The 24,227-nt window shown below is 48.4% G+C and overlaps 1 protein-coding gene across 4 annotated transcripts; it reads left to right on the top strand.

The window, feature by feature from the left end:
* Positions 1-1,970: 1,970 nt before the first annotated feature.
* Positions 1,971-23,786, top strand: STMN4 (stathmin 4). 4 transcript variants are annotated; one of them, XM_074337773.2, is made up of 8 exons: positions 1,971-2,109; positions 16,020-16,111; positions 17,169-17,264; positions 17,945-18,025; positions 18,451-18,659; positions 19,977-20,168; positions 20,859-20,912; positions 23,150-23,786. In XM_074337773.2, exons 2-7 carry the CDS (start codon positions 16,099-16,101, stop codon positions 20,877-20,879), a joined length of 612 nt encoding a protein of 203 aa, XP_074193874.1. In that variant the 5' UTR covers positions 1,971-2,109; positions 16,020-16,098; the 3' UTR covers positions 20,880-20,912; positions 23,150-23,786. The 4 variants fall into 4 exon arrangements, with proteins under 4 accessions (XP_074193874.1, XP_074193875.1, XP_019571008.1 ...); XM_074337774.2 differs by lacking the exon at positions 17,945-18,025; XM_019715449.3 differs by lacking the exon at positions 20,859-20,912.
* The last annotated feature ends 441 nt before the right edge of the window (positions 23,787-24,227 follow it).

The raw sequence follows: 24,227 nt of genomic DNA, 5'->3' as shown, positions 1-24,227 counted from the left end.
GGGCCAGCTCGGAGGAGGGGCCTGGGGTAGTGGCATGTGGCAGGCATGATAAGCGTATTATTCAAACAGAAGAATGGTTTTCATCCTGCTGTCCTTGCAGCACTACTGGGGGTGACATGAGAGCCCCAGTGGGAGTGAGCTTTGAAACCCCCAAAGGCAGTTGGGGTCATTCGTTATTCTGGCCACCCCTGGGTGTGGTTGGTCAGAGGGGGCAGCGTAATGGGTGCTCTCCCTGCCTGATGTAAAGTGGGGTGCTTGGAGATACAAGTCCACATGGGACCCCTGCAGAACCACACAGGGCACTGGCCAGTGAGATGCCAACCAGTGGGTCTCAGCTGTGGGGTACAGGCCAGGGTCAGTGCCAGGGCCTCAGAACCTACTGCCTCTCCAGCCACCTGCAGAGTGACCACATGGCATGCCTATACATGCATGAACTGTGGTATGCAAATAAATGCTCATTGGTGCTCTTGCAGTTTAAAAGCATCATTTGAAAGCATGGGCTGAATTGAAGGTAAGTTTTTGTCATTATGTGTGTTCCCAGTTAGCAGGGGTGTGATGGCAGAGAGTGAGGGTCCATGAAATTGATTGTAGTTGAGCAAACCCTCCTTTAAAAGGGTGAGGTCATGAAATTCTGATACACGCTATGATGTAGATGAACTTTGAGGATGTTATGTGAAGTGGGGTAGGCCAGAAACAGAAGGAAAAATGTATGATTCCACTTACATGAGGTCAGACATGAGTTAATGAACTTGCCTGTTCTGGACAGGCAAATTCATTGAGACAAACGGAAAGTAGATTAGGGATTGAGGGGGATGTGGGGAGGGCGAACGCGGAGTGAGCGTTTAATGGGGACCGAGTTTCAGTTGGGGAAGATGAAAATGTTCTGGAGATGGATGGTGTGATGGTTATACAACAGTGTGAATGTATCTAATGCCATAGAACTGTACACTTAAAAATGGTTAAAATGGTAAATTTTATGTTATGTATATTTTACTACAATAAAAAATTTATCCCCCCCCTCAAGAAAAAGGGGGTGAGACTAGGCTGGGTGGTGGAGCCGTCTGTACCTGCCACAGGAGTGGAGACTAGAGGACACACCCAGGAAAGCTTTGATAGGGAGAAGCATTCTGGAGAAGAGGGGCTCGCTCGACAGGCGGTCTCCCCCTCAGCTGCCTCCTCCTGCCACCTCCAGCTGCCTGGCTGAAGATAGGCAGATTGAAAAGGTTACAGCAGAGGCTCCCTGCACCCTTTCCCTGAGGGAACTAAAAAGTTGCCTTGGATAACCCATCACCTCCCTTCAAGGTTCCACTTGTTTAGGAGTCTCCGGGGTAGGAGTGACGGCCCTCAGCTGCACTCATGATCTTCCTCCCTCTGGAAGGCCCAGGTGGTCTGGTTGGGTGTGAGGACCAACCAACGCTGGGCCAATAGCCACAGCACAGGTGAGGCCAATGTCACAGCGAAGTGGCCAGAGGGAAGCCCTGCCCCCCTGGGAGCTCTGGCAGCGCCCTCCCCAGCTCCAAGCCCTGGGGTGCGGCAGCCCCTCCTTGCCTTCTGAGTCACTGTTCAAACCCACCAGCCCTTCTGACAGAGCTGGAATCAGGCACCAAGCCCTCCGGGAAGCTATATTTAGGATTCATCTGTGCTTTCTGATTTCTCCCCTAGATCCCATCCTCTCCCACCCCCAGATCTGAAAGAGCTAAAGATGCTGGAAATCATTCATCATCCCCCCTCTCCAGGCGCTCTCTTTCACTGGGTGGCTTAACTTACAAGCTGTGCCTTCACCCCCACCTTTCCGTACCACTCCCTCTTCTTTCTTCATCCCCACTCTCACCCGCTGGTTCCCCAGCTTCACGGGCAGCATGGAAAGCAGGCTATTTGTCTGACATCATCTTCCACTCCCTGGCCTGCGAAGAGTTACTCACTCAGGCAATCCCTGGTCCGCCAGAGGAGACTGTCCAATTGCCAAGCAACCCACTGTTGGCCAATCACAGAGCTCAGAGGTGATGTCATGGCAAGAGCTGATCTGCGGTGCTGATGTGGAGAGAAGCCCAGGGTACTACTAATTGAGGGAGTGAGGAAGGAAGCAGCTCGCTTCTAACCGGACTGCAGGTAAGTAGAAATGATATGCAAATTATTTGAGGTTTTTTAAAGGAAAAAACGAAACAAAACAGCAGCGGCACAGAGGAAAAGCAGCAGGGGTCTGACACCTATTGTGTTGCCTTTTGGTTTCACTCAATCAATTAAACTTTGTCAAATTCTAGGGTAAACGGGGTGAGGAGAAAAGAATGCTTAGCAGAGGGGTGAGGGTGGGCTACAGGCGTTTCTTCCATTCCAGAGCTCAGGAGAGAGAGGACAGGCAGGAATCGTCTGGGTCAGATGTCCACGGTGAGCTTTTTTCTGCCTAAAAATGTTTTGTTGATGAGGGAGAAAGGTTTTGTTCAGAGTCCAGCTTCCCTGCAGCTGGCTCTGACCCCCAGACCCTTTTCCAGCGAGAAGCTGCCCTGTGTTTTACATTTCCTTTCTCAGCCCCGGCTTTTCTCCTCTCCTTTTCCCATTGTATTGTCCTTTTCTTTCTTCTCTATCTATACTGGCTTACTTTTTTCTCTTGGTTCTAAAGATGCAGTGAGATCACCACCTCTTCCTCACCCCGCCCCACCCTGAGGTCAGCCTTATCCTACCTGCGCAGGGTGGCTGGCTGTAAAGCTGCAAACTGCGGGGACCCACAACTGCCACGCCCTGGTCGCTGCCTGTGGCCGAGCCAGGACCCTCTTTGCTCAGCCCGCCACTTTCACCTGGAGTTTAGGCACTGTCCTCTTCTCATGTGGGACCCAGGGATTTGCTGTCCAGTGGCCAGCTCTGTCCCCACATGGTGGTGCTGTCTTTGTTTTATTCCTCCCAGGAAGACACAGGCAGGTGTGGAAGAGTCCCATTGTCCTGAGAAAGGGCAGGCAGGTCTCCTGAACTCCTTGGAAGGCTCCGAAATATTCAGGCTGCTTGTTGGAACACCGGGGCAGGCACGCCCCATGTTTCAAAACCAAAAGAATTGCAGGAAGGATGGCCAGTGGTGGCCTGCTGGAGTCCTGCAGGGACGGTAGGAGGTTTAGCAGGAAGGTGGGGGAAACTGTCTCTGCTGAGGCCCCTCTAGGGGGAATGAAACCTCTCCTATAGGCGGGGAGTCTGGGTGCCAGGGGGATGAGATCATCTGTCAGATGAGGAAATAATCATAGTGCTGGAGCAAGCGATGAGGAGGCAGAGGGGAAAGCTCCAGTCTCCCAGGGACATTGCCCTATCCTCTAGGGCCAGCCCAGCCCCTCTCCTCAGCTTACCCCAAGCTCCCACCTTGCTTTCTGGAACTATGCCTTCGCCCCTCCTTGAAGCCGACTTTCATCACCAGCTCCTGAGCCCCTGTCCGTGGGTCCCAGCCTTTCTGGGACAGGTTTGGAGTGGGTGAAGATCTTTAATTGTTAGATAGAGCCACCATAGAGCATTGTAAGGAGTGAGTTCCCCATCACAGAAGGCATTCAAATCAGAAGTTGGATGACCACACAGCAGGGTAGCTAGAGAAGAGATTTTTGCATTGTGTTAAAGACTGGTCTAGATGAATGCTTTTCAGACTGCTGATTGAGACCCATTAGTGGATTATGAAATCAACTTGTGGATTGTAACTGGTATTTTTTTTTTAATAAGATGGGATAAAATAGTGTAGAAAAAAAAGTCAGAACACATCCCATATAGTAGAGTAAACAATGTTTCCTGTACCATTTTTTAGTTATATATTTATGTTTATGTTTCAGTTACATGTATATTCATGTGTGTGCACGTCTGTCTGCCTGTATGTGTGGGTATCAGTGACCATATACATGTCAGTATCGTGACATATACATACCAGATTATTATATTAAAATGTAGCTCTTTATTGTGGGTTCCAGTAAGAAAAAGGTTTTAGAAACATTGGGGTGAAAAACCTTCCTTTTTCTAACTATAAGACTGGAAATCTATAGATAACACTTCCTGGACCGTGGATGTATTTTTATATTTTTTCATTTTCAGTTGTGATAAAATACACACAATATGCAATTTGCCATTATAACCATTGTTAAGTGTCCAGTTCAGTGGCATTAAGTACATTCACATTGTTGTGTGACCATCATCACAGTCCATCTCCAGGACTGTTCGCCTTTTTCCAAACCCCGTACCCATTAAACAATAACTCCCCTCCCCCCAGCCCCTGGCGGTTACCATTCTGATTGTGTCTCTATGAATTTGACATGTGAGTGGAATCCTGCAGTATTTGTCCTTTTGCGACTGGCTTATTTCACTGAGCATAATGTCCTCAAGTTTCATGTTGTAGAGCATGAACTTCTTGAAATGAGAACTGTCTTGTTCATAGGTGTCCCTATTATCAGGTACAACATAAGTGCCCCAAACCCAAGTATTGTCTTACATGGAAAACTATGTCTCTTTCGGGAGATACTTATTCTAAAGGGCCCATCAAAGAGAGACAAGTGTGGTCCCCTGAGCAGACTGTTGAGCAGACACACAATTGGTGGTGGAGTAGTGGGAGTGTCTTGTAGCTTTGGCTGAATGTCTAGGTTTCATTTGGCTCCAGAAAAGAAATCCAAGAGCCAAGCAAGGTTGGCTGCCCTCTCTCATCCGACCAGGCCGTTTTAACCACATTTGCCCAATAGGACAGAGTGGGCCAACTGATGAGATTTAAAACAGAGTAGCAAAGATTGATGAACAGAGATCCAGAGAGTAAGGCAGTAGAACAGGAACCAGGGATAGAGAGCAAAGAAGGAAGAAGGGAGGAATGGAGGGAGAGAGAGGAGAGAGAAGATAGTATCTACCCTAACCCAACCATGTAGAAAGAAGGGGAAAATGCAGATCTTCCTGATTTTAAACAATTGGATATTTAAAACATCAAGGTCATAAGCAAAGAAAGGCTTAATTTTTCCTGAGCCCTTAAGATCCTCTCCCTAATTTCGCTTGATGTTTTTATATTATTTCCTATTTACCTGGAGATTCCCCTTTGGAGACATAGAATTCCCAGAGATTTTGAAGTCATGGGTGGGTAGAAATGAGACTTTTTTGGGGGGAAGATAGAAATTTTGGAGAAAATTATAAAATATGCAAAATGTAATTTTTATAATGCCCTGTAGGGAACCAAACTCTCTCTCTCTCTCTCTCTCTCTCTCTCTCTCTCTCTCTCTCTCTCTCTCTCTCTCTCAATGGCTTGGGAAATAAACATTCATCATGTACAATTTCGTTTGCTTATTAAGTTAGAATTTGCTATATTTAGAGATGTGATAGTCTGGAAAAGGTTACTTTTTCTGTTTTATTTTTTGGAGAGGAGTAAGGAAAAAAAAAAATCTCTCCTGCCATTTAAAAAGGATTTTTACAGGTTTTTGCATTTTCAGTCTCCACTAGGAAGATAGACAGACACACAGATGTAGTTATATTACACCCCACCTCCCCATACACCCTTCTTCTTCTCCATCAAGCTCACTGGCCTTTTTCATCAATTATAACTGACAGCCAGCAGGGTGTCCACCCCTTAGGGTCCTGCTGTCAGAGGTAGGTGGTGGGAGGCAGGAAGACAGAACGATCAGAAGGGGCAGGAGTCTGGTGGTTGGCCTAATTTATGACAGGGCACAGGCAATCTGAGCATAGACTCTAGGGTGAAAGACCCCGTGGGGGAGGGGAAGGGGGATGGGCCGAACGCAGAGTTCCAGTGGATCATTTGGGTGTTGGTGCCCAGAAATCCAGACCGGGCTGGGAGCAAGATTCAAACTGAGCACAGTAGTCCCCACCCCTCATCGGTGGTTTCGCGTTCCACAGTTTCAGTTACTCTCAGTCAATAGTAGTCTGAAAATATTAAATGGAAAATTCCAGAAATGAAGGGTTCATACATTTTAACGTATGCACTGTTCTGAGTAGCATGCTGAACTCTCACGCCGTCCGCCTCTGTCCTGCGCGGGATGTGGCTCATCCCTTTGTCCAGTGTCTCCACTCTGTGTCCTTGCCCCTCCCACTAGTTACTTAGTGGCTGGCTCGCTTACCACATAGACTGCCGAGGTATCCCAGCTTGTATCCAAGTCACCCTTATTTTCCTTAATAATGGCCCCAAAGCGCAAGGGTAGTGATGCTGGCAGTTCCGATATGCCAAAGAGAAGCCAGAAAGTGCTTCCTTTAAGGGCAAAGGTATGTATGAATAGGAAAAACATTAAAACATTATATATATATATATATATATATATATATATATATATATATATATATATATATATATATATATAGTGTTCGGTGCTATCTACACTTTCAGGCATTGACTGGGGGTCTTCGCGCTTATTCCCCGTGGCTAGGGGAGGACTACTCCACGTGGAAACAAGTGGAAAGGCTCTGTCTGCTGACAGAGCAAACACAACTTGACTAGTGATGCTGGGACAGGTCTGTCTTCTGCACCTGCCACCAAACCGGAATTAAGGACTCGACAAGAGTCCTTCCTAGAAAAACATGACTCCAGGAGTAGTAGTCTAGCTCATACTTTTTTGAAAAAAATTTTTAAATCATATTAGAGAATTCAAGTTCAAAAAGGATATTGATAACAGTCACGAAAAAAGAAAACACTAGAATTTAGAGTCATCTAATCATAATCAACACGTTTACAAAACTAAATGCAATTGTCAAATGACTTCAGACTAGGGAAGATGTCTATTAAATTCATCATTTTCCTTCCTAGCATCTCCCATAGAGCATATAGTAGGCTCTCAATAAATACAGAGGGAGCCAAAAATATATATACACATTTTAAGGAAGGAAAAAACTATTAAAATTGTAATACTCAATATATACTGATAACAAAAGATGAATACAAGTCACGTTTGACTTCTGCAATTACAAGAGGTGGTCAAAGTGGTTACCCTCCGCGTAATTTTAACACAGTTTTTTCCTTGCTTAAAATGTGTATACATTTTTTTGGTACCCTCTGTATTTGTTGAATGAAATGTAAGAAAGAAATCGATAACGGCAATCCAGAACTGAAAATTTAGATCATTGTGACGAAACCAGAAGATTCGTAGGGCAAGGAAGTAAAACTATACTAAATCTCTCATCTCACACAGAGAAAACTGTTAGCTACTGTTTAATTCTTAATATAGTGAAATATAGGTATAAATGATTCTAACTTAAAGATAAAAACAAGATGTAAAACTTACAAAGCATTGGAGAAGAATGAAAGTACAAAGAAAACAAGAGTATTATGTCAAAAGATAAGAGTCTCCCTTTAGGTAGCTAAATGCAGGCCTGGCCACTGGCTGTGTGACTCAGGCTTAATCTTAATAAAGGCACAGAACATAATCAGCCCTCTCTCTCTTCATCTGAAAAAGGGTGGGAACTGAGAATGCTAGAGATCTCTGTGGCTCCACCCATCTGTGGGCAGAGAGGTTGACTCCTGAAAATGTCTGCAGATTCTATTGCTTGTGCTCTGCTGATATGAAAATTATTTCATTTGTTACACTTGGCAGGTCATACATGTGCATTTTAACAGGGGCTTTCTGAGGCAGTGCCTGACACAAAGGAGAGCTAGAGGGTGAGAATTTTAAGCACCATTTTAAGACCACCCGTAGTTGAGAGGCAGATTTGGAATAGATGAGCCTTTGTGTACTCTGCAAACACACGCCCTAAGCAATCATCTATCTTGCTTCCATTTATGCTTGGCCTTGGATTTGAGGAAGTACCATGAGACTTTACTGAAAACATCATGGGCTTTGATGGAAGAAGACTTGGGTTCAAATCTCATTTCCTCATTTTCTACTTGTATGACTTTGGACCAATCAAATCACTTACGTGAATTGACCAGTCGCATAGGTATAACAGTATCTATTTCATAGGAATTTGGGAGAATAAAATGAATATATATATATATATATATATATATATATATATATATATATACCTCCATATTATAAATAATAGGCATAAGAAAAAAACTACAAGGAAATACCAAAATACCAATAGCAAAAAGTAACAAGATGACAGGGATTTCATTTCTTTTCTGTCACATACATGTTCTGAAATATGATGTTAATATGTTTGTAATTAAAACATTACATATACACATAAAATGCACATATGCATATATGTATATGAAAGTGCCTGCTAAACTGTAAAACACTATGAAATATTCCCACTGTTGTGACTAAGAGTAATGTGACACAGGCTTATTCCAGTGCTTCGACCCCAGGACCCCATGCGCTACCTGGGTCACAAAGCCTTGCAATTCCATCCAGTGACACTGAATAGAAGTCTGTGCCCTTGAACTTCCAATATTTTGATTCTTATATATATATATATAGACTCGAAATAAAAATAGCCCAGAAAATGCCATCACTGTGGATTATTTGGGGCTGTCAATTTTCCTGGCTTAATTTTCCTTCTCTGGCTTGCCTCTCAATGTAGCTGTTACCTCAAGGGGCCTCTCAGACTCAGCCCTGCGTTTGACAACAGGGAACCCCTCCTTATTTCCTAGAAGCACAACTGAAGCCTGTTAGGTATTGGCTGGAAGTTGCTCTTGACCTCGGCTCCCGTCAGCTTTTCCTCATGAAGGTTTAGAAGCAAACCAGAGAGGAGTGATTAGACAAGCTCTAGTCCCTCAATGCTAGTGAATCACACGCTGCTCTGCTTTGTCCCGTTTCCCTCTGTGTGTCTCTCTCTAGCCCTCGGCCTGTGATCTAATACCCACCCCTCTCCCTTTATAACATGGTCCCTGTGACTGCCAGGGACTTGCCGAAGGCCCACACAGCACCTGTGAAATTTCCAGAGGCTCCAAATTCCCACCCAGGGGACCTGTTTCACTTTTTCATCATCAAAAAACCCTGTGGTTCTTTGAAAACCTAGCCAAAGGCTTGGCACAGAACTTAATATTCAATAAATATTGTGCAAAGAATGAAAACCACATTCATGAAAAAATAATGTACCTCTTAAAAAAAAAAATCCAAATAAAGACATATGGGTGCTAATCAGAGCCTTCCGGTTGCCATGAAATACCCAGGGTTATTGCACAGAGTTATGATTCCATGACATTTAAGTAGATGGTGCAGCTTATTTCACGTAAAAATATAACTTCAACAGGACTTTTAAAAAGACTGTTAATTGGCATGGACCTAAAGAGTCACCTTCCTGTGCTGCTTGCGGTCAGAGGACGTGGGTCAGACTCATTGCTTTCATGCCCCGGTTCTGTGCAGACTTCCTAGAGTGTCTCTGATCACATTTGGCAGGGATCACGCTATTCAAACGACTTAGATTTGCATTAGCTTCTTAGCCCTCAGAAATAGTCCACATGGGATGCACACATCCTGGTGGCATTATCTGGGCATTTCTTGCAGTGACAAAATGCTTGCTCCCTCGGGCCAACTGTCAGAGGTGCCACAGGAGGTCAGGTATGCACCCAATCAATGGCCATTTAGCATTTGAGAACTGGTTGCATTTCTCTGTCAGCAGCTCATTGACGGCGTTACAGAAAGCCTGGCAGTCTGACTCATTCTCTCTGGTCACAGAAATCCATCCGTCTGCTGTGGTGTCCCTTCTGTAGCCTCCTCTTCTCATTGCTGCTCTGAGGGGGTCCCCTGGAGGGCTGTTCCCTCACACTGTCGTGTGGGGGGGAGAGAAGGGATCAGCATGAAGGCAGAGCACAGACGCTGAAATCCAGAGGCTTGGATTCTGCTCTCATCTCTGCCACCAACTCAGTGTGACCTCAGGAGCTTTGGTCACCGGGGAGGAGGCTATTGGAATTTTGGAAGGGACAGTTGTTGTTGGTTGTGTGCAATGCACGATGCTTAGCCTATCTGGCCCCTGCCCAGCAAATGCCTATAGGATCTCCAGTCCAGTGCCCATCAAAAAGTCCCACGGCTTTTCTGGGAGGGAGGCTGCCCGTAGTTGAGAACCATTGGCTCGTGATTGCTAGTTCTCTCCATCTCTGACATTCTGATGTTCTCGAGGAAACTGAGGGACCCATGAGATCCCTCTTCAGTCAATAGCCTTTAGTCTAGACCAGGGGTGTCCAAACTGCGGCCCGCAGGCCAACTGCAGCCCACAATCCATTTTTAATTGGCCCGCAGCAAATTCCCAAATTATATTTAGTTTACTTAAATAAACCAAGTGAGGCAACACGTACTTCACCTCGAGTGAGTGGCCCGGCTGTTTGTGTATTTTACCTCATATGGCCCTTGATGAAAAACGTTGAAAAAAGTTTGGACACCACTGCTCTAGACCTTTGCTATCAGCCATCCCCACCCCCAATCAAAAGTTACTCATTCTATGTCTTATCTCTTCTTGGTGGGGCTATCGCTAACGAATTAATTTTACTAATTATGCTAATGGATCCATCCATCAGGAAAAATGTGTGATTACTCGCTTTGCCATATACAGACTCTCGGAGGCTGGAGCTGGGGGAAAGAAAGGTATGGAATCGGTTTGCAAACAGGAAAGCAGTCATGGGTGGGCTGCCAACAGTCCATGGTGGGACTCGTTCTAAGCAGGTCCTCATCACTTTCGACCTGGCCTTGGCTTCCAGCCTCCTCCTCCTCATCTTTGCCCCAGCTCATGCTGCCGGATGAGTCTTTTGCACTAGTAGCATAACCTAAAGACAAAGCCAAGCTGTAGGATGGAAATCCCAGCTTGGCCCCTTACTACCTGTCGGATATGGTGTAATTAAGCTCCCATCTCTTCATTATAAAAGAACTTCATAGAATAAATGGAGATAATGTCTGTGGTACAAAGCAAGGGCTCAATGAGTGGTGGCTATTATTATTGCTATTATCTTACCATCACCATTTCCTCTCCCCGTGTTCAAAAGATGTCAGTGGCTTCCTACTGAACAGAAGATAAAGTGCAAACTCTTTCCCTGGTCTAGAGGTCTCTGATCTTCCCGTTCTTATTCCAGCAATCAGTCTCAAAGCACCCTGCATGCAGCCCAGCGCACTCCTCTCTGTCCCACAATAAAACCCAGTCACATGCACAGCGTACAGTCGAGTTTAGAGGCATCGTAAGACGAGAGGCGTTGCAGAATCTAACGTGCGTAAGAACCTATCATACTCTCACCTTTGCCATCTGAAGCTTGAGTTCTCTTACCACCTGCCATGCTGGATCAGTGACTGACAGCACATGCCATGCTGGATCAGTGACTGACAGCGCTGGGCTGCTCAGGGAGGCCCCGCCTGTCGTCTACATCCATCAGAAGTCCTTGGGAGGGAGCACTGGGCAGGAGTCAGGAGACCACGGTCCTGAGCTCCAGCCCTGGTTCTGTGGTTATATCCTGAGTGACTATGATCGACCTTCAGTCGGGGGCCCTTTGGATCTTTGCTCCTGCTGAATGCGATCAGTTTGCTGATCTTCCGTAGGGGCAACCCAAGGCCTGGGATTGGCCTCTGCCGTAACGGAGCACATGCAAGGAGCCTGTGGGAGAGCCAGAGCTTTGCTTCTGCATGGGGTTTTATCCTATGATGCTATGATGTCTGATGCCCTCCCTGGAATCTCCCTCTGATGGGCCTGTCCCCGTGGCCTCAAGCCTACTTTGGCCTCCATTGTCTCTTAACCTTCATCTTTCCTCTGGGAATTCCTGGCATTCTGTTCTCTTGGGCAATAACACCCTTACTGCCCCCTCTCTGGAAGTCCCAGGATAGGCCTGGTGGTCCCGCTGCGTTGTGTGTGTTGCAGGCATGACAACATGACTGAAGCCACCAAGCCATTAACAGGTTTCACAGCACCATGAGAAACATGTAGGGCCCAGGCCTCTAGGACTAGGACTAGTGTGTGGGCCTTAGGGTTGATGGGACATGCCCAGGAAAATGACTTGGGTGGTTGGTGTCCAACATGGGAGAACAGAGACCTAAGAGCTGTTCTGAAGGGCTTCCAGGACATGGGTTAGCGTAACTAGAGCCTCTGAGTGGTGTGACTTCAGTCCAGGTCTAACCCAGAAGACAACATGGAGTTCTCACAGCCAGGCTGAGTGCTGGAGAGGCAGTGTGACCGGCCCTACCCAACACTGATGCCACAGGTCAACGAGCAATAAAGTCAGGCTCCCTGCTGTGGCTGCCACCAGCCAATGGCCTAGGGCCATTTTTGTGTGGCTGGGCCTTCCAGAAGAGTCTTGCCCTCCCCCCTGCTCCCTTACATCCTTTCTCACAATGTTCGATGGGCAGCAACATTTTTTGGGTTTGAGTGCCATAGAAGTGATGTAACTATTGGCCTGAGGATTTATAAGGGCCCCATGTGCCCAAAGGTACACCTATTAATAGTATCTTGAGGAAAACATCAGACTGTATATATAAACACTGGTAGATGAGATCCGGTGAAAGAATCATGGGTTTGAACCCTGGCTCTGTCATTTCCTGAGTGCATTAGTTTCTTATGACTGCTGTAACAAATTACCACACACTTGAGAGGCTTAAAATAACAGAAATTCATTTTCTCACTGTTTTGGTGTCTGAAAGTCCAAAATCCAGGTATCAGCAGGGCCATACTCCCTTCCAAAACTCTGGTGGCTTCTGGTAGCTCCAGGCTTTCTTGCCCTATGGTAGTCTCACTCCAATCTCTGCCTCCATCTTTGCATGGCCTCCTTCTCTCTGTGTGTCTTTCCTCTGTATGTCTCTTATAAGGACGACTGTCATTAGATTTACATGCCAGGTAAGATAAAACGATTTTGTCTCGATATCCTTGACTTAGTTAAATCTGCAAAGACCCTTTCCAAATAAAGTTACATTCACAAGTTGCAGGGGTTAGAACGTGGATATACCTTATGGAGGGGGACACCATTCAACCCGCCACACTGAATGGCCTTGGAAATGTCACTTAGCCTGTCCGAGCCTCAACTCCCACATCTACATGGCAGGGATAGTAATTCCTATGTCACAAAGTTATTATGAAAATTAAAGTGAATACATTTGTCACACAATAGATGCTCTCTAAATACATATTTTTAATTATGCAGATTCCAACCCTGTGAAACTGAGTTTTCTCAGTTACAAATCCCTTGGCCATACATACCTCTGTCCATCTCTAGGATGTCTCCTGTGCCCTGCCCTGGTCTTCCTTCTGTGCCCCTTGGACTTGTGTTCTCTACCTGGTTCCTCCTGCTCCTAAAACTCCTAGCCCAGTATCTTCCAGAGAATTATAGAAAGCACTCATTACATGTTTTAATTAAGTCATATCCTCAGGCCAGATTGCCTTTCCTGGAGTCCCCAGGACCATGGAGGAACCAGCAGTTAACATCTAGTCCCTCCACTGGCCACAGGGAAGAGCTTACAAGTCAGAAGACCTGGCTCCTAGAGCCAGCTCTACCACCAACTAGCTGTGTGACCTTAGCCAAAAATCTTACCTTCTCTGAGCCCCAGGTTCATCTGAAAACAAAGCTGATGATGCCTGTCTTGTCGGCCTAGCCCAGCCTCGTGCAAATGCAGATGACAGGGACTGTCAAGTGCCCTGTGAGTGTAGGGTCTTAATTATTATGCCCAGCTCAGGCTGAGGGGCATGGTCCCTAATGCCACTCCTTTAGAAGAAGCTCAGCTCAGTCTCCCTTCTTTTTCAAGGTGTCCTCTATCTCCCTTCACCTATTTGGACCCCACTTCTACTCCAGTACCTACATTAAAGTCTGAGGCCACTCCCTCTCCTGGCAAGGGCTCCCTCTGGCAGCTGCCTCAGCTATCAGCCTGGTAGTGAGTGGAGACTGTGTAGAATGTGGCCTCCTGACCAGGGACGTCGCACCCAGGCACGCAGGCCCACCTCCCTGTTCAGGGATTCACTGGTACTATCAGGATCAACTTGACTCTGAGGAGAGAGGCCCATTGTGCTGCACTGGGAGGGATGTGGAAGGCGCCTCTGGCTCCAAAGCACAAGGAGAAGACTGAGGAGACGCTGCGGGACAGAGCCCTCTAAGGCCCGCTGACCCGGCTTCAAGTCTCTGCGCTTTCACTTTCTAGCTGCAAGCGCAAAAATCCTCGGAGCCTCCGTTTCCTCATCTGCAAATGGGGACAATAGTCCTTACTTGCAGGGCTGGTGAGAACCAGGGGTAATGACGCTGAAGCAGGCATGTGGTAACTGGTAGCCACCCTGATGAAACAGGCAAAGGAAAGGCACCGAAAGGAACATTTTTATTAAGCACCCCCTTTCTGCTGGAGGCTGTACATAGGCAGCTCTCATTTAATTTATACGACTCGGGGCAGAATTAAGGGGGCTCCGGAATGCAACGTCAGGCCTGTGAATTGACTTGTGACAGCTAGTAAGAGAGATGAAGTGTTTGTCTGACTCCATTCAGGGCGAGCCCTAAAGCTGAGGCTCAGCCCACTGCTCCCATCCCCTCTCCTGCTGTCCCCAGCCAGTAGGAATGCTGGTCCCTGAGGGAAAACATTTCATGTAGGAGGGAAAGGGCTTCTACATCAGCCTCAGGGTCTCTTTGTGTCATGAGGATGCAGGCAGGGAAGCTGTAGGCTCACGCCCCTCTCCACTGGCACAGCGACCACTGAGGTAACTGTTAGTCAGGGTTCTCCAGAGGGACAGAACAAATAGGATAGATAGATATAGACAGATATAGACATAAATATAGCTATAGACATAGATAGATACATTGAGAGAAATGTATTTTGAGGGATTGGCTCCTGCAATGATGCAGGCTGAGAAGGCCCATGAGGAGCCATCTGCAAGCTGGAAGCCCAGGAAAGCTGGTGGTATCATTCCATTCAGTCAGAAGGCCCCGGAACCAGGAGCTTACCCATGTCCGAGGGCAGAAGAATATGGAGGTCCCAGCTCAAGCAGAGAGCAAATTTGCCCTTTCTCTGCCTTTTTGTTATACTCAGGTCCTCAACAGAATGCATGAGGCCCACCCTCACTGGGGAGGGCCATCTTTGCTCAGTCTATCGACTCAAATGTTAATTTCTTTCAGAGACATTCTTACAGACACATGAAAAACAATGTTTTACCAGCTATGTGGGCATCCCTCAGCCCAGTCAAGTTGACACAGAAGTTAACCATCACAGTGGTCAAGGATCAAGTGGTTGTGACAGCCACTCACTGCTATTTCTCACTCCATCGAATGAATAGTAGCCGTCAGTACAGGCCCATTACCTACCATCCGCCAGACACTCTCTGATCTGCTCACTCCTTGCCTCTTGTTTCCACCTGCTTCTCCTTCACACTTTCTGGTCCAGCATCAACCAGCTTGAGATCCTCATAGACACCAAGCCTTCTCAGCCCTGCCCCTTGTATGTACTATTTTTAGCAGAATGCCCTCCCTACTGTCTCCTGCCTAATGTAAGACTCAGTTTAGGTGCTGTTAATACCAGGGAGCCTTCCCTGGCTCCCCCGTCCTCCTGCAGAGTACAGAGTCCCTTCTCTGTACTCCCACGGTCACCCGCACACCAATCACCATATCTGCACTGACCACGTTATGATGACATCATTCCTTAAGACCGTTCATTCTTCTCATTGTCAGAGGCCATCTTACCTGGGAATCAAGGAATGCTTAGGGCAGTGGTTCTTGGAGGGAAGGGAGTGAGAGGGCATATGAAGGGGTATTTGGACATCCTGTGTCCAGTCCCCTCTCACCCATATCGGAATGGGCTGCTGTGGAAGGAAGCTCCGTGTGGGTGTAGGCAGAGATTCACAACACAGTTATTTTGTGAATGTCTCCCATGTAATTTGGATTTAAGATTAATCTCTCACCCTCATCCTTGCTTTGGGCCAGACCAGTGAGCTATGCAGGGAGACAGATGAGCACCCTTTGATTCATACAGTTTGGGGAAACCCATGTCTGCACACTCAGGGGGCTTGAGATTGGGAGCCAATTAAGAAACTATCATTAGCCCATGGAAGCTGAACTTGACTGGGGTGATGTGGGAGAGGTGGCTGGTGTCTGGGAAAGAGAGAGTAGGTGTGGGGATGAGGCATCTCTTGGGGTTCTTGCCCCGCTTGTGTAAAGACTTTCCTTATGGGAATAACCCGTCAGCGGTAAAATACTCTCTTTTTCTCAGACTTATGACAGTGTCCTGAGCTGGTGACAGACCTCATCTGTGGCTTTCAGTTGGATTCAGCTCTCACATTCCAGAAAACATGACCCTGGCTGGTAGGTATAAAACCATGTACGTGACGGGGGCACCAAAGCACAGGGTATTTCTGTACATGCATATAAGTACTTACACACTCACAGAAAAAAAGACGGATGGGAATGACAGCCAAGAGTTAAGATTGGTTATCTCTAGACAGTGGGTGGGACCCCAGCCGAGCTCTCCTTCCTTTTGCTCGTGTGTTTTAAAAGTTTTTACAATACACATGTATTATTCTTGCAGTTAATTATGTTTTTAATTTGGAAAAGAAAATGAGGAGGAGAGTGCCAGGGCAGCGCGCTGAGCGTTAAGCTGAGAGAGCCTGAGTGTGCCTGGGCTTTAAAAATGGTGTGCTGCCCCAAGGCTGTGGGGGAGGTGGGTCCTGCCAGGAGCACAGTGCCAGGGTGGCAGTGGGCTGGCCGTCGACACGTCAGCTCTGATTCGTGACCTTCTGGTTTGCAAATCCTCCCCAGGCACAGGAAGACTAGACAATGGTGGTGGTACCGTTCCATGGTGTCCTCGTGGACACCAGCCCCTCTGGCTGTGACCACTGCACTGGGAAGGTCAGGGAAGGCTCACAGGCTGAGCTCACCACCCAGGGAAGGGTGAGACCAAAAGGATGGGGGTGAGCTTCCTTACCCTTCAGGGAAGCACTGCCAAGTACTTTGAGTAAAATGGAGTGTGGATTTCCTGCCGGCTGAACATCCTAGGCAAGTGTGGGGAGAGAGCTGAGTCCAGGGTGCTAGGCTGGGGTGAAAGCGCTGGTGCTGGGGGTCTTTCTCTGGACATTTTGCATTTCACACTGTGAAGGAAGACGATGCACTGAGGGAAAGATGGTGTCATCTGGGTGCTCTGGAAGGCTCAGGTTCTCATAGGTGACAGAAGCGGGTCCAAATCACACACAGGACTCCTAAAGAGGCTCACTTGGGGCAAAGAGGGGGTCCCCAGCCAAAGGGTAGGTCTGGGTGCCTCTGTGGAACCTGGGGACCCCCAGCTGCTTGGGCATCCAGCCTCACAGGGCTGCTGGCTCTGAGACTAGGAGGAGAGAGCATTTTCACCTCCTGGGTGTTTCCGCAGCCTACAAAGAGAAGATGAAGGAACTCCCGTTGGTGTCCTTGTTCTGCTCCTGCTTCCTGGCCGACCCCCTGAATAAGTCATCCTATAAATATGAAGGTAAGTGAGGGCTGTCGTTGGGAGAGTAATGGCTGGAGAGGTCCCGTGGCTCGCATTCATGAGTACAGCACCCCCTACCTCAATTTCCTGACCGCCTCCTCCTCACAGCACCTTTTCTCTCCCCGAGCCAGTAAAACCACTGCAGCTAACTCTGAGGGTCTAGGCAGCCGGTGATGGCAGGCGTGGGGCTAGGCCTGGGGGAGCAGGCAGCAGGGGAAGGTCTGAATAGAGCTGCTGCAGAGAGCTCTTGATTTTAGCTTTTGTTCATTCACTGAACAATGGGTGCTGAGGAAGATGGAGAAGTGAAGCAGAGCTTATGCTCCCCCGGAACACCTAGACTAGAAGAGGAGGCAAGACAGGTGTAAACTGCTAGATTCCACGGTCGCCAAGTCTCCTGCGCGAATGGTAGAAAACGCTCTGGGAGAGTCCAGAGGTGGGCAGACGACTTGCACCTGCAGCCACCCAGGGACGCTCTGTGATAGCCGTGCTGACAGGTTCCCAGGACACCGTGTCCCAGGATGCGAGCAGGGAGCCCCGGATGACCACGTCCTGATTAGGGGTGCTCGGGGCACAGGCCGCCTCTGAATTTCCTGGGGGTTCAAAGAAAGGGATGGGTTTGGTCTGGAAATGAGAACTGGAGGTGCTCGGGTTACCTGAGACTGTTTTTCTCTGTTGTTTAGGCTGGTGTGGGAGACAGTGTAGGAGAAAAGATCAAAGCCAGCGGAAAGACAGTGCTGACTGGAGAGAAAGAAGAGAGCAGGGTAGGAGGGAGAGGGGGAGAGGTGTCAACAGGCTGAGCCATCAGACTGGTAGTGGGTTGGAGAGTGGACGGGTGGTGGGTGGTGGGTAAATGTACCACTCTCAGCCACCATAGATGACAATTTGAGTAAGAGCTCAACTATGAGAGGAACCTTGTGGCAGAAGCAAAAGCAAAAGCAGCTGCTACAGCCATTATTAGAAAACACATATCCTGGGACTCTAAACTGGCAACCTGAGACGCCACTGTGGCTACCAACCACCAGCCCCATCAGAGCCCACTGACCCCAGGTGTCATGTTCAGGACAGACCTAGAACCCTGGTCATTGGTTTGCCTTGGGGACCCCAGATCTCCTACGTATGTGTGCATGCTTTATGGGTGCCCGTGTAGTCTTCAGGGGGTGAGCAGCCCCTTTTCTGCTCTCTGCAGCAGACACAGTGGACCTGAACTGGTGTGTAATCTCTGACATGGAAGTCATTGAGCTGAACAAGTGCACCTCAGGCCAGTCCTTCGAAGTCATCCTGAAGCCGCCTTCCTTTGATGGGGTGCCCGAGTTCAATGCCTCCCTACCCAGACGGCGAGATCCATCACTGGAAGAGATACAGAAGAAACTAGAAGCAGCTGAGGAGCGAAGAAAGGTAAGTGCTGTGCTTTCTTCTTTCCATTTCAGCAGGAGGGGGAGGGAGCTGGAGAAGATAGGTGGTGGCCCTGAGCTGGGTAAGGTTACCACCAACCCACACATACTTAAAACAGCACCTCCCATGTGCAAGGCAGAGCATGAGGCACCACTGAGCAAAACAAAGAAGTAGAAGTCCCTCATCTCTAGGAGCTTACAGTTTGGTTAGGAGGATAAGGCACTGCATTACATACCTCCAAGAGGTGGCCTTATATGTACAGTGACAAGAGTGAGCCATAGACAAGCACTGAAGATTTAAGGAAAGTCTAGACAATTAAGAAAGGGATCCTGGGGCTGGCCCAGTGGCTCAGGCGGTTAGAGCTCCATGCTCCTAACTCCGAAGGCTGCCGGTTCGATTCCCACATGGGTCACATGGGTCAGTGAGCTCTCAACCACAAGGTTGCCAGTTCAACTCCTCGAGTCCCCCAAGGGATGGTGGGCAGCGCCCCCTACAACTAAGATTGAACACGGCACCTTGAGCTGAGCTGCCGCTGAGCTCCCAGATGGCTCAGTTGGTTGGAGTGAGTCCTCTCAACCACAAGGTTGCCAGTTCGACTCCCACAAGAGATGGCGGGCTGTGCCCCCTGCAACTAGCAAGGGCAACTGGACCTGGAGCTGAGCTGCGCCCTCCACAACTAAGACTGAAAGGACAACAACTTGAAGCTGAACAGCACCCTCCACAACTAAGATTGAAAGGACAACAACTTGACTTGGAAAAAAAAGGCCTGGAAGTACACACTGTTCCCCAATAAAGTCCTGTTCCCCTTCCCCAATAAAATCTTTAAAAAGAAAGGGCTCCTTAGTTGGTGTGCCTGCCATGTTTCCCATTAATTCTGTAGGGCCCAACTCTGACGCCATCTTTGTATAAGCTTTCTTCATCTTTCAAGCAGAAAATAATCTCCTCCCTTGAGTCCCTACAGCACTTCCTCTCTACCTCTTAAGACATACGTCACATGCTAGTCTGGGTTAGAATTACTTATGAATATCTTATCTGTACTATACTTTTTTCTTCCCCAAGTTGTTAGAATAGTGCCTGGCACATGGTATATGGTCACTTAGTATTTGTGAATGAGTGAATGAATGAATGATGGCAATGAGAAAAAGACAACTGAATGTGTGGTGGGAGAACCCAGGAAGTGTCTATGCTTCCTGCTAATGGACCAGAGACGCAGCTGAGGGAGGGGTGTGTTCTGGGTGTGGAGCTTTTAGGTCGTGATGGTAAAAATATCCCTGCTCTGCTCACCTTCAAGGGTCTCTTTCTGCCTTTGTACTTCCCCAGTACCAGGAAGCTGAGCTCCTGAAGCATCTGGCAGAGAAACGAGAACATGAGCGGGAGGTGATCCAAAAAGCCATTGAGGAAAACAACAACTTCATCAAGATGGCCAAGGAAAAACTAGCCCAGAAGATGGAATCTAATAAGGAGAACCGGGAGGCTCACCTTGCTGCCATGTTGGAACGGCTGCAAGAGAAGGTAAGTGGTCTTGGATCAGCGAGGAGACTCCTGGGATACTCTCTTCCTTCTGTGGCAAGTATAACGGATTTATATGTCATTTCAGGGAGCAAGCAGCGTCAGGCAGGAATGGGGGTATTTCTGTCAGGCTGGGTACTTCACGAGTTCCAAGGGATGCTTTGGGGAATCACAGACAAGAAACACAAACTGAGCGCTGGCATTCCCTGGGGGATGTGCTGCACAGCTACACAATTGAAATTTCTTATTATCTTAGGGCAATTAGACCTCTTATCATCTAGAGAAAGCCTGCCTGATGCAAAGGAGGAGGGATAAACAAGCAGTTGTACACTCCTGGCTTCGTCCTTGAATGGACTGGTTCAATTCACTGGAAGATGCTGACTTGAGCTCTTGGCTCTAAGCCAAGGGCATGATGCGCTGAGCTGCCCATTGAGCAGAAAACATAATTTTCTCCAAATCTCTTGACATGGACTGAGGGAGTCACAGGTCTTTCCAAGATGCTGCCTTTTGTCAATAAACTAAACGGTGTCACCTGAATATGAGAAACATGAGAGACTGGGGTTGGTCCCACGTGTCAGCAGAGTAACAGCCCGTTCTGCTGAGAACATGATGGCCTCATTTCCCGAGTCTCAAGGCTGCCCCAGTTTCTCCTGCAGCTCCGGGGAGGGCTCCAGCTCTGTGTTTCATTTCCAGGAGCCGCCTGCTGCGCGGTGACTCCGGGGACCCGATCGGTGGCCTCGTCCCATGGTGAGCAGCGTGGTCCCCGCTCCTCCCTGCCCATCCACCTAGACTCTCAGGCACTTCAAAAGAGCTGCTAGAAAGATCTGGTTTCTTCACGGGGACCTGAATGTTGCATAGACCCTGCAGCTAACCAGCATGGGGCAGCCCCTCCTCTCATAGACTCCATCCTTCTGGGGGCAGCAAGGCCTCCACCACGTGTTAGACGGAAGGGAAGTGATCTGGGTATGATTCAAGGCTTTCCCAGTTATCCAGAGGGATGGTTAGGAGCAAACTCTTATAGGAAAAAAATCTTGGGTTGGGATAGGATGGGGCATGGGCTCTCAGGAAGAACCCAGAGGAAACAATGAAGACTAGAGCCATGACATGGCATTTGAAAGATTGTAAAACACTTCAATTTCACCATACACCTAGCCTCACAACCAGTCCATGAGGTAAGCGGGAGAGGTGTTATCCTTATTTTATCATTGAGGAAACCATGTCAGAGAAGGTCAAATGACTTGCCCAGGGTCACACCGCCACTGAGCAGTGTTACTGGGACTAGAACTCAGTTCTTTGGCTACAAACTGGTGGTTCTTTCCATGCTTGTTTAAGGAAGATCAGCCCATAATCGTCCTGCCAGCCTTTTGTCAGAGAGGTGGCCATTGGAGGCCATGGAAAGGGAGTCCAGAAACCCTGGGTTGTGTCCAGTGAGCTCACCTGGGCATGGAGGTAGATTCCAAAATGGAGAGATTGGGAAGGCTCACGGTCTGGGGTAATAGCTTTGGAGGTCAGGTAAGACTCAAAGAAGCAAGATGTCAGAGCAGAAACTTGAATGGGCATCTCTCCCTGGGCATTTTGACCTCTATTTATCATTCCCCACCTGAAAGCAAAAGGTAAAACAATATAGGTGTGTCGTTTCTGCCCTGCCTCAGGCCAGGTGCATCTTCAACAATACCTCTGTGTCCGTATTTGTGTGGGTCACTGGCCACCTGCAGCAGACTCACCTGGTGTCAAGTTTCACGCTACAGATATCTGACTTCAAAGCCCTATAAGAGGAGGGCCTACTCACCCCAGACCTACTCACGCTGGCTCTCTAGGGATGGTGCCTGAGGACCTTCAGTTTAATACCTTCCTAGGTCCTACTGATACATAGCAAGGCTAAGAACCACTGCCTTTGATGTAACATTCCCCATTCCTTCCCAGAAGCATGGAAAATTCTAGGGTCTCTCCAGGGACAGATTTGTAGTTTAAGGTATATTCTGAGAACCTGGACTGCCTCAGGGGTCCTGCCCAGGCTGAGTTTTCGTGTGATGTGATGCTATTTGGGTGGATGCCAGAGTCTGGCACAGACAATATTTATTAAGCACCTACTATACGCAAGGAGCTATAGAAGGAACTGGGGGTTACCAAGAAGAACAAGGCCTGCTCCCTGCCCACAAGGAAGTCACCACATAGAGTACCTGGATATACATATACACAATGAATAAGTCGTAATGTAAGGCAGACCATGATAAGCCCGACAGGTGAACATTAAAATCGCAGAATTCTAAAGGTAAGAGTCTCCCATGCATGCCCTTCTCTTTCAGGACCAGAGAACTGAGGCCGATCAGTGAAGTTGAGTTGCTCAAGGTCACAGCTGATAGGGCTTTGAAGTCAGATCCCATCTTTTGGCTTGATTACGATGTGAAACAAAAGAGGGTTCTCTTAATACACTTGTAAGAAAGCTCACCGTTTGGAGTTGGACATTTCCAAAAGTTCTTCAGTCCATTTACACTTTCAGAGCCCCCATCTTTCACCAAGGGGCTTAGCTTGGTGCAAGCTAGCTCTCAGAAGGAGATGGGCAAGAAATAAAAGCAGCAGTCAAGTTGCATGTGTGTGTAGGGGACGCTTGCAATGAGGCCTGTCTATTCTGCCTGTTCCTCCAGCGGCCACCCTGAGTGACTCCTTCTATTACATCGAGCAGCACAATTCAGTGCAACCCCCAGGATGGGCAGGTGAGGGAGGGAGAGGCTGGTGGGCCCTGCGCTTGCTGTGAGGTGCGTCTCCCACAGCAGGTTGGCCCCTGTCACTGAGCTCCCTGGAGACAGACCAGCAGGCTTGATGACCTGCCTCCTGCCAGTCTCACCTGCTACCTTCTGCCCCTTCTCAGGACGCCTTGAGACCCTGCTCTTCACTTCCAGTGGCGGCCATTCTTTGGGTTCTCTTGTTCCACCTCCCTTTTTCCTCCCGGGGTGACGTGCCCTTTTCCCTCTCTTCCCTCTCAGGACAAGCACGCAGAAGAGGTGCGGAAAAACAAGGAGCTGAAGGAAGAGGCCTCCAGGTAAAGCCCAGAGGCCAGAGAAGTTTCCAGAACAGCTGGACAACTCCAGCAGCTCCACAGTTCCCGAGGCAGCCTCGCCCGCCGCCGGCTGCTCTCCCAGCACTGGGGTTTGGGGGGAGGGGGGTGGCCAGGGGTGTTTCCTCTGCTTTTGGTGTTTGTACATGTAAAGAATTGACCAGTGAAGCCATCCTATTTGTTTCTGGGGAACAATGATGGGGTGGGAGAGGGGAGAGGAGAGAGGTGGGGAAAGGGAGATGGAGGACTCACGGACATTGCAACCCTGCCTACCGCAAACTCAGGTCAAGTCCTCGGCTTTTGTTTACCATGAGCGTCCAGGCACCGTGTTGAGGGAAGTTGAAAACAGAGCAGTAGAAGACCGAGTGAAGGGCTGAGTCCTGGGGGTGGGACAGGGGTGGGGTGGGTGGGGGTAGTGGCTGCAGCCTGTGGCCAGAGATGCCTAGCAAGGGGGTGGGGACCCACAGGTGTTGCTTCAGCCCTGCAACAGGTGGGATGAGGTCTGAGTGTGTGTGTGTTAACCATCATCTTTTTGATCATCATGACCAATGAAATATTTACTCCAAGTCTCCGCTTCTTTATTTCCTGAATTGGTCTTCGGGTGATTGATAGAGTGTTTTTGATTTGGGCTCCCACCCGCCAGGGCAGATGACCCTTTTGTTCCTTAGTTTGATCATCAGGGCATCTGAAGTGCTGGGCGAGGTGGTTAAAACATGTCAGCCTTTGGCATATCTGGAAAGTTTTCTCCCTCTTCTCCCTCTTCTCCTTCTCCTCCTCCTCCTCCTCCCCCCCTCCTCCTTTTTCCTTTTCCTCCCGCTCCTCCTTCATCATCCTTTATTGAATTGAGTGCACTGGATTGATGAGAAAAAGTCGATCTTCCTTTCTATGGACGGACATTCTGCTATGGTCCCCAAGAAGCACAGTAAGAAGGGGGTCCTCCTCACGCTGGGAGAGCGGGATTGGAGGCGGTCACCAAAGGTGGGTGAGGAACTAAACTGTTAGCAGAA

Source organism: Rhinolophus sinicus, chromosome 15, assembly GCF_057876585.1.
Source record: "Rhinolophus sinicus isolate RSI-liver-muscle chromosome 15, RSI-T2T, whole genome shotgun sequence".
Taxonomy (NCBI): Eukaryota; Metazoa; Chordata; class Mammalia; order Chiroptera; family Rhinolophidae; genus Rhinolophus; species Rhinolophus sinicus.
Note: the sequence above shows the minus strand (reverse complement) of the source record. Positions and strands in the feature narration are given on the sequence as shown.

Excerpts from the sequence above, each read along its gene's own strand:
- STMN4 (XM_019715449.3), top strand. Across the intron at positions 17,265-17,944 it reads GTCATCCTATAAATATGAAG|GCTGGTGTGGGAGACAGTGT; the intron begins GTAAGTGAGGGC and ends TCTGTTGTTTAG. Across the intron at positions 18,660-19,976 it reads CAGCTGAGGAGCGAAGAAAG|TACCAGGAAGCTGAGCTCCT; the intron begins GTAAGTGCTGTG and ends GTACTTCCCCAG.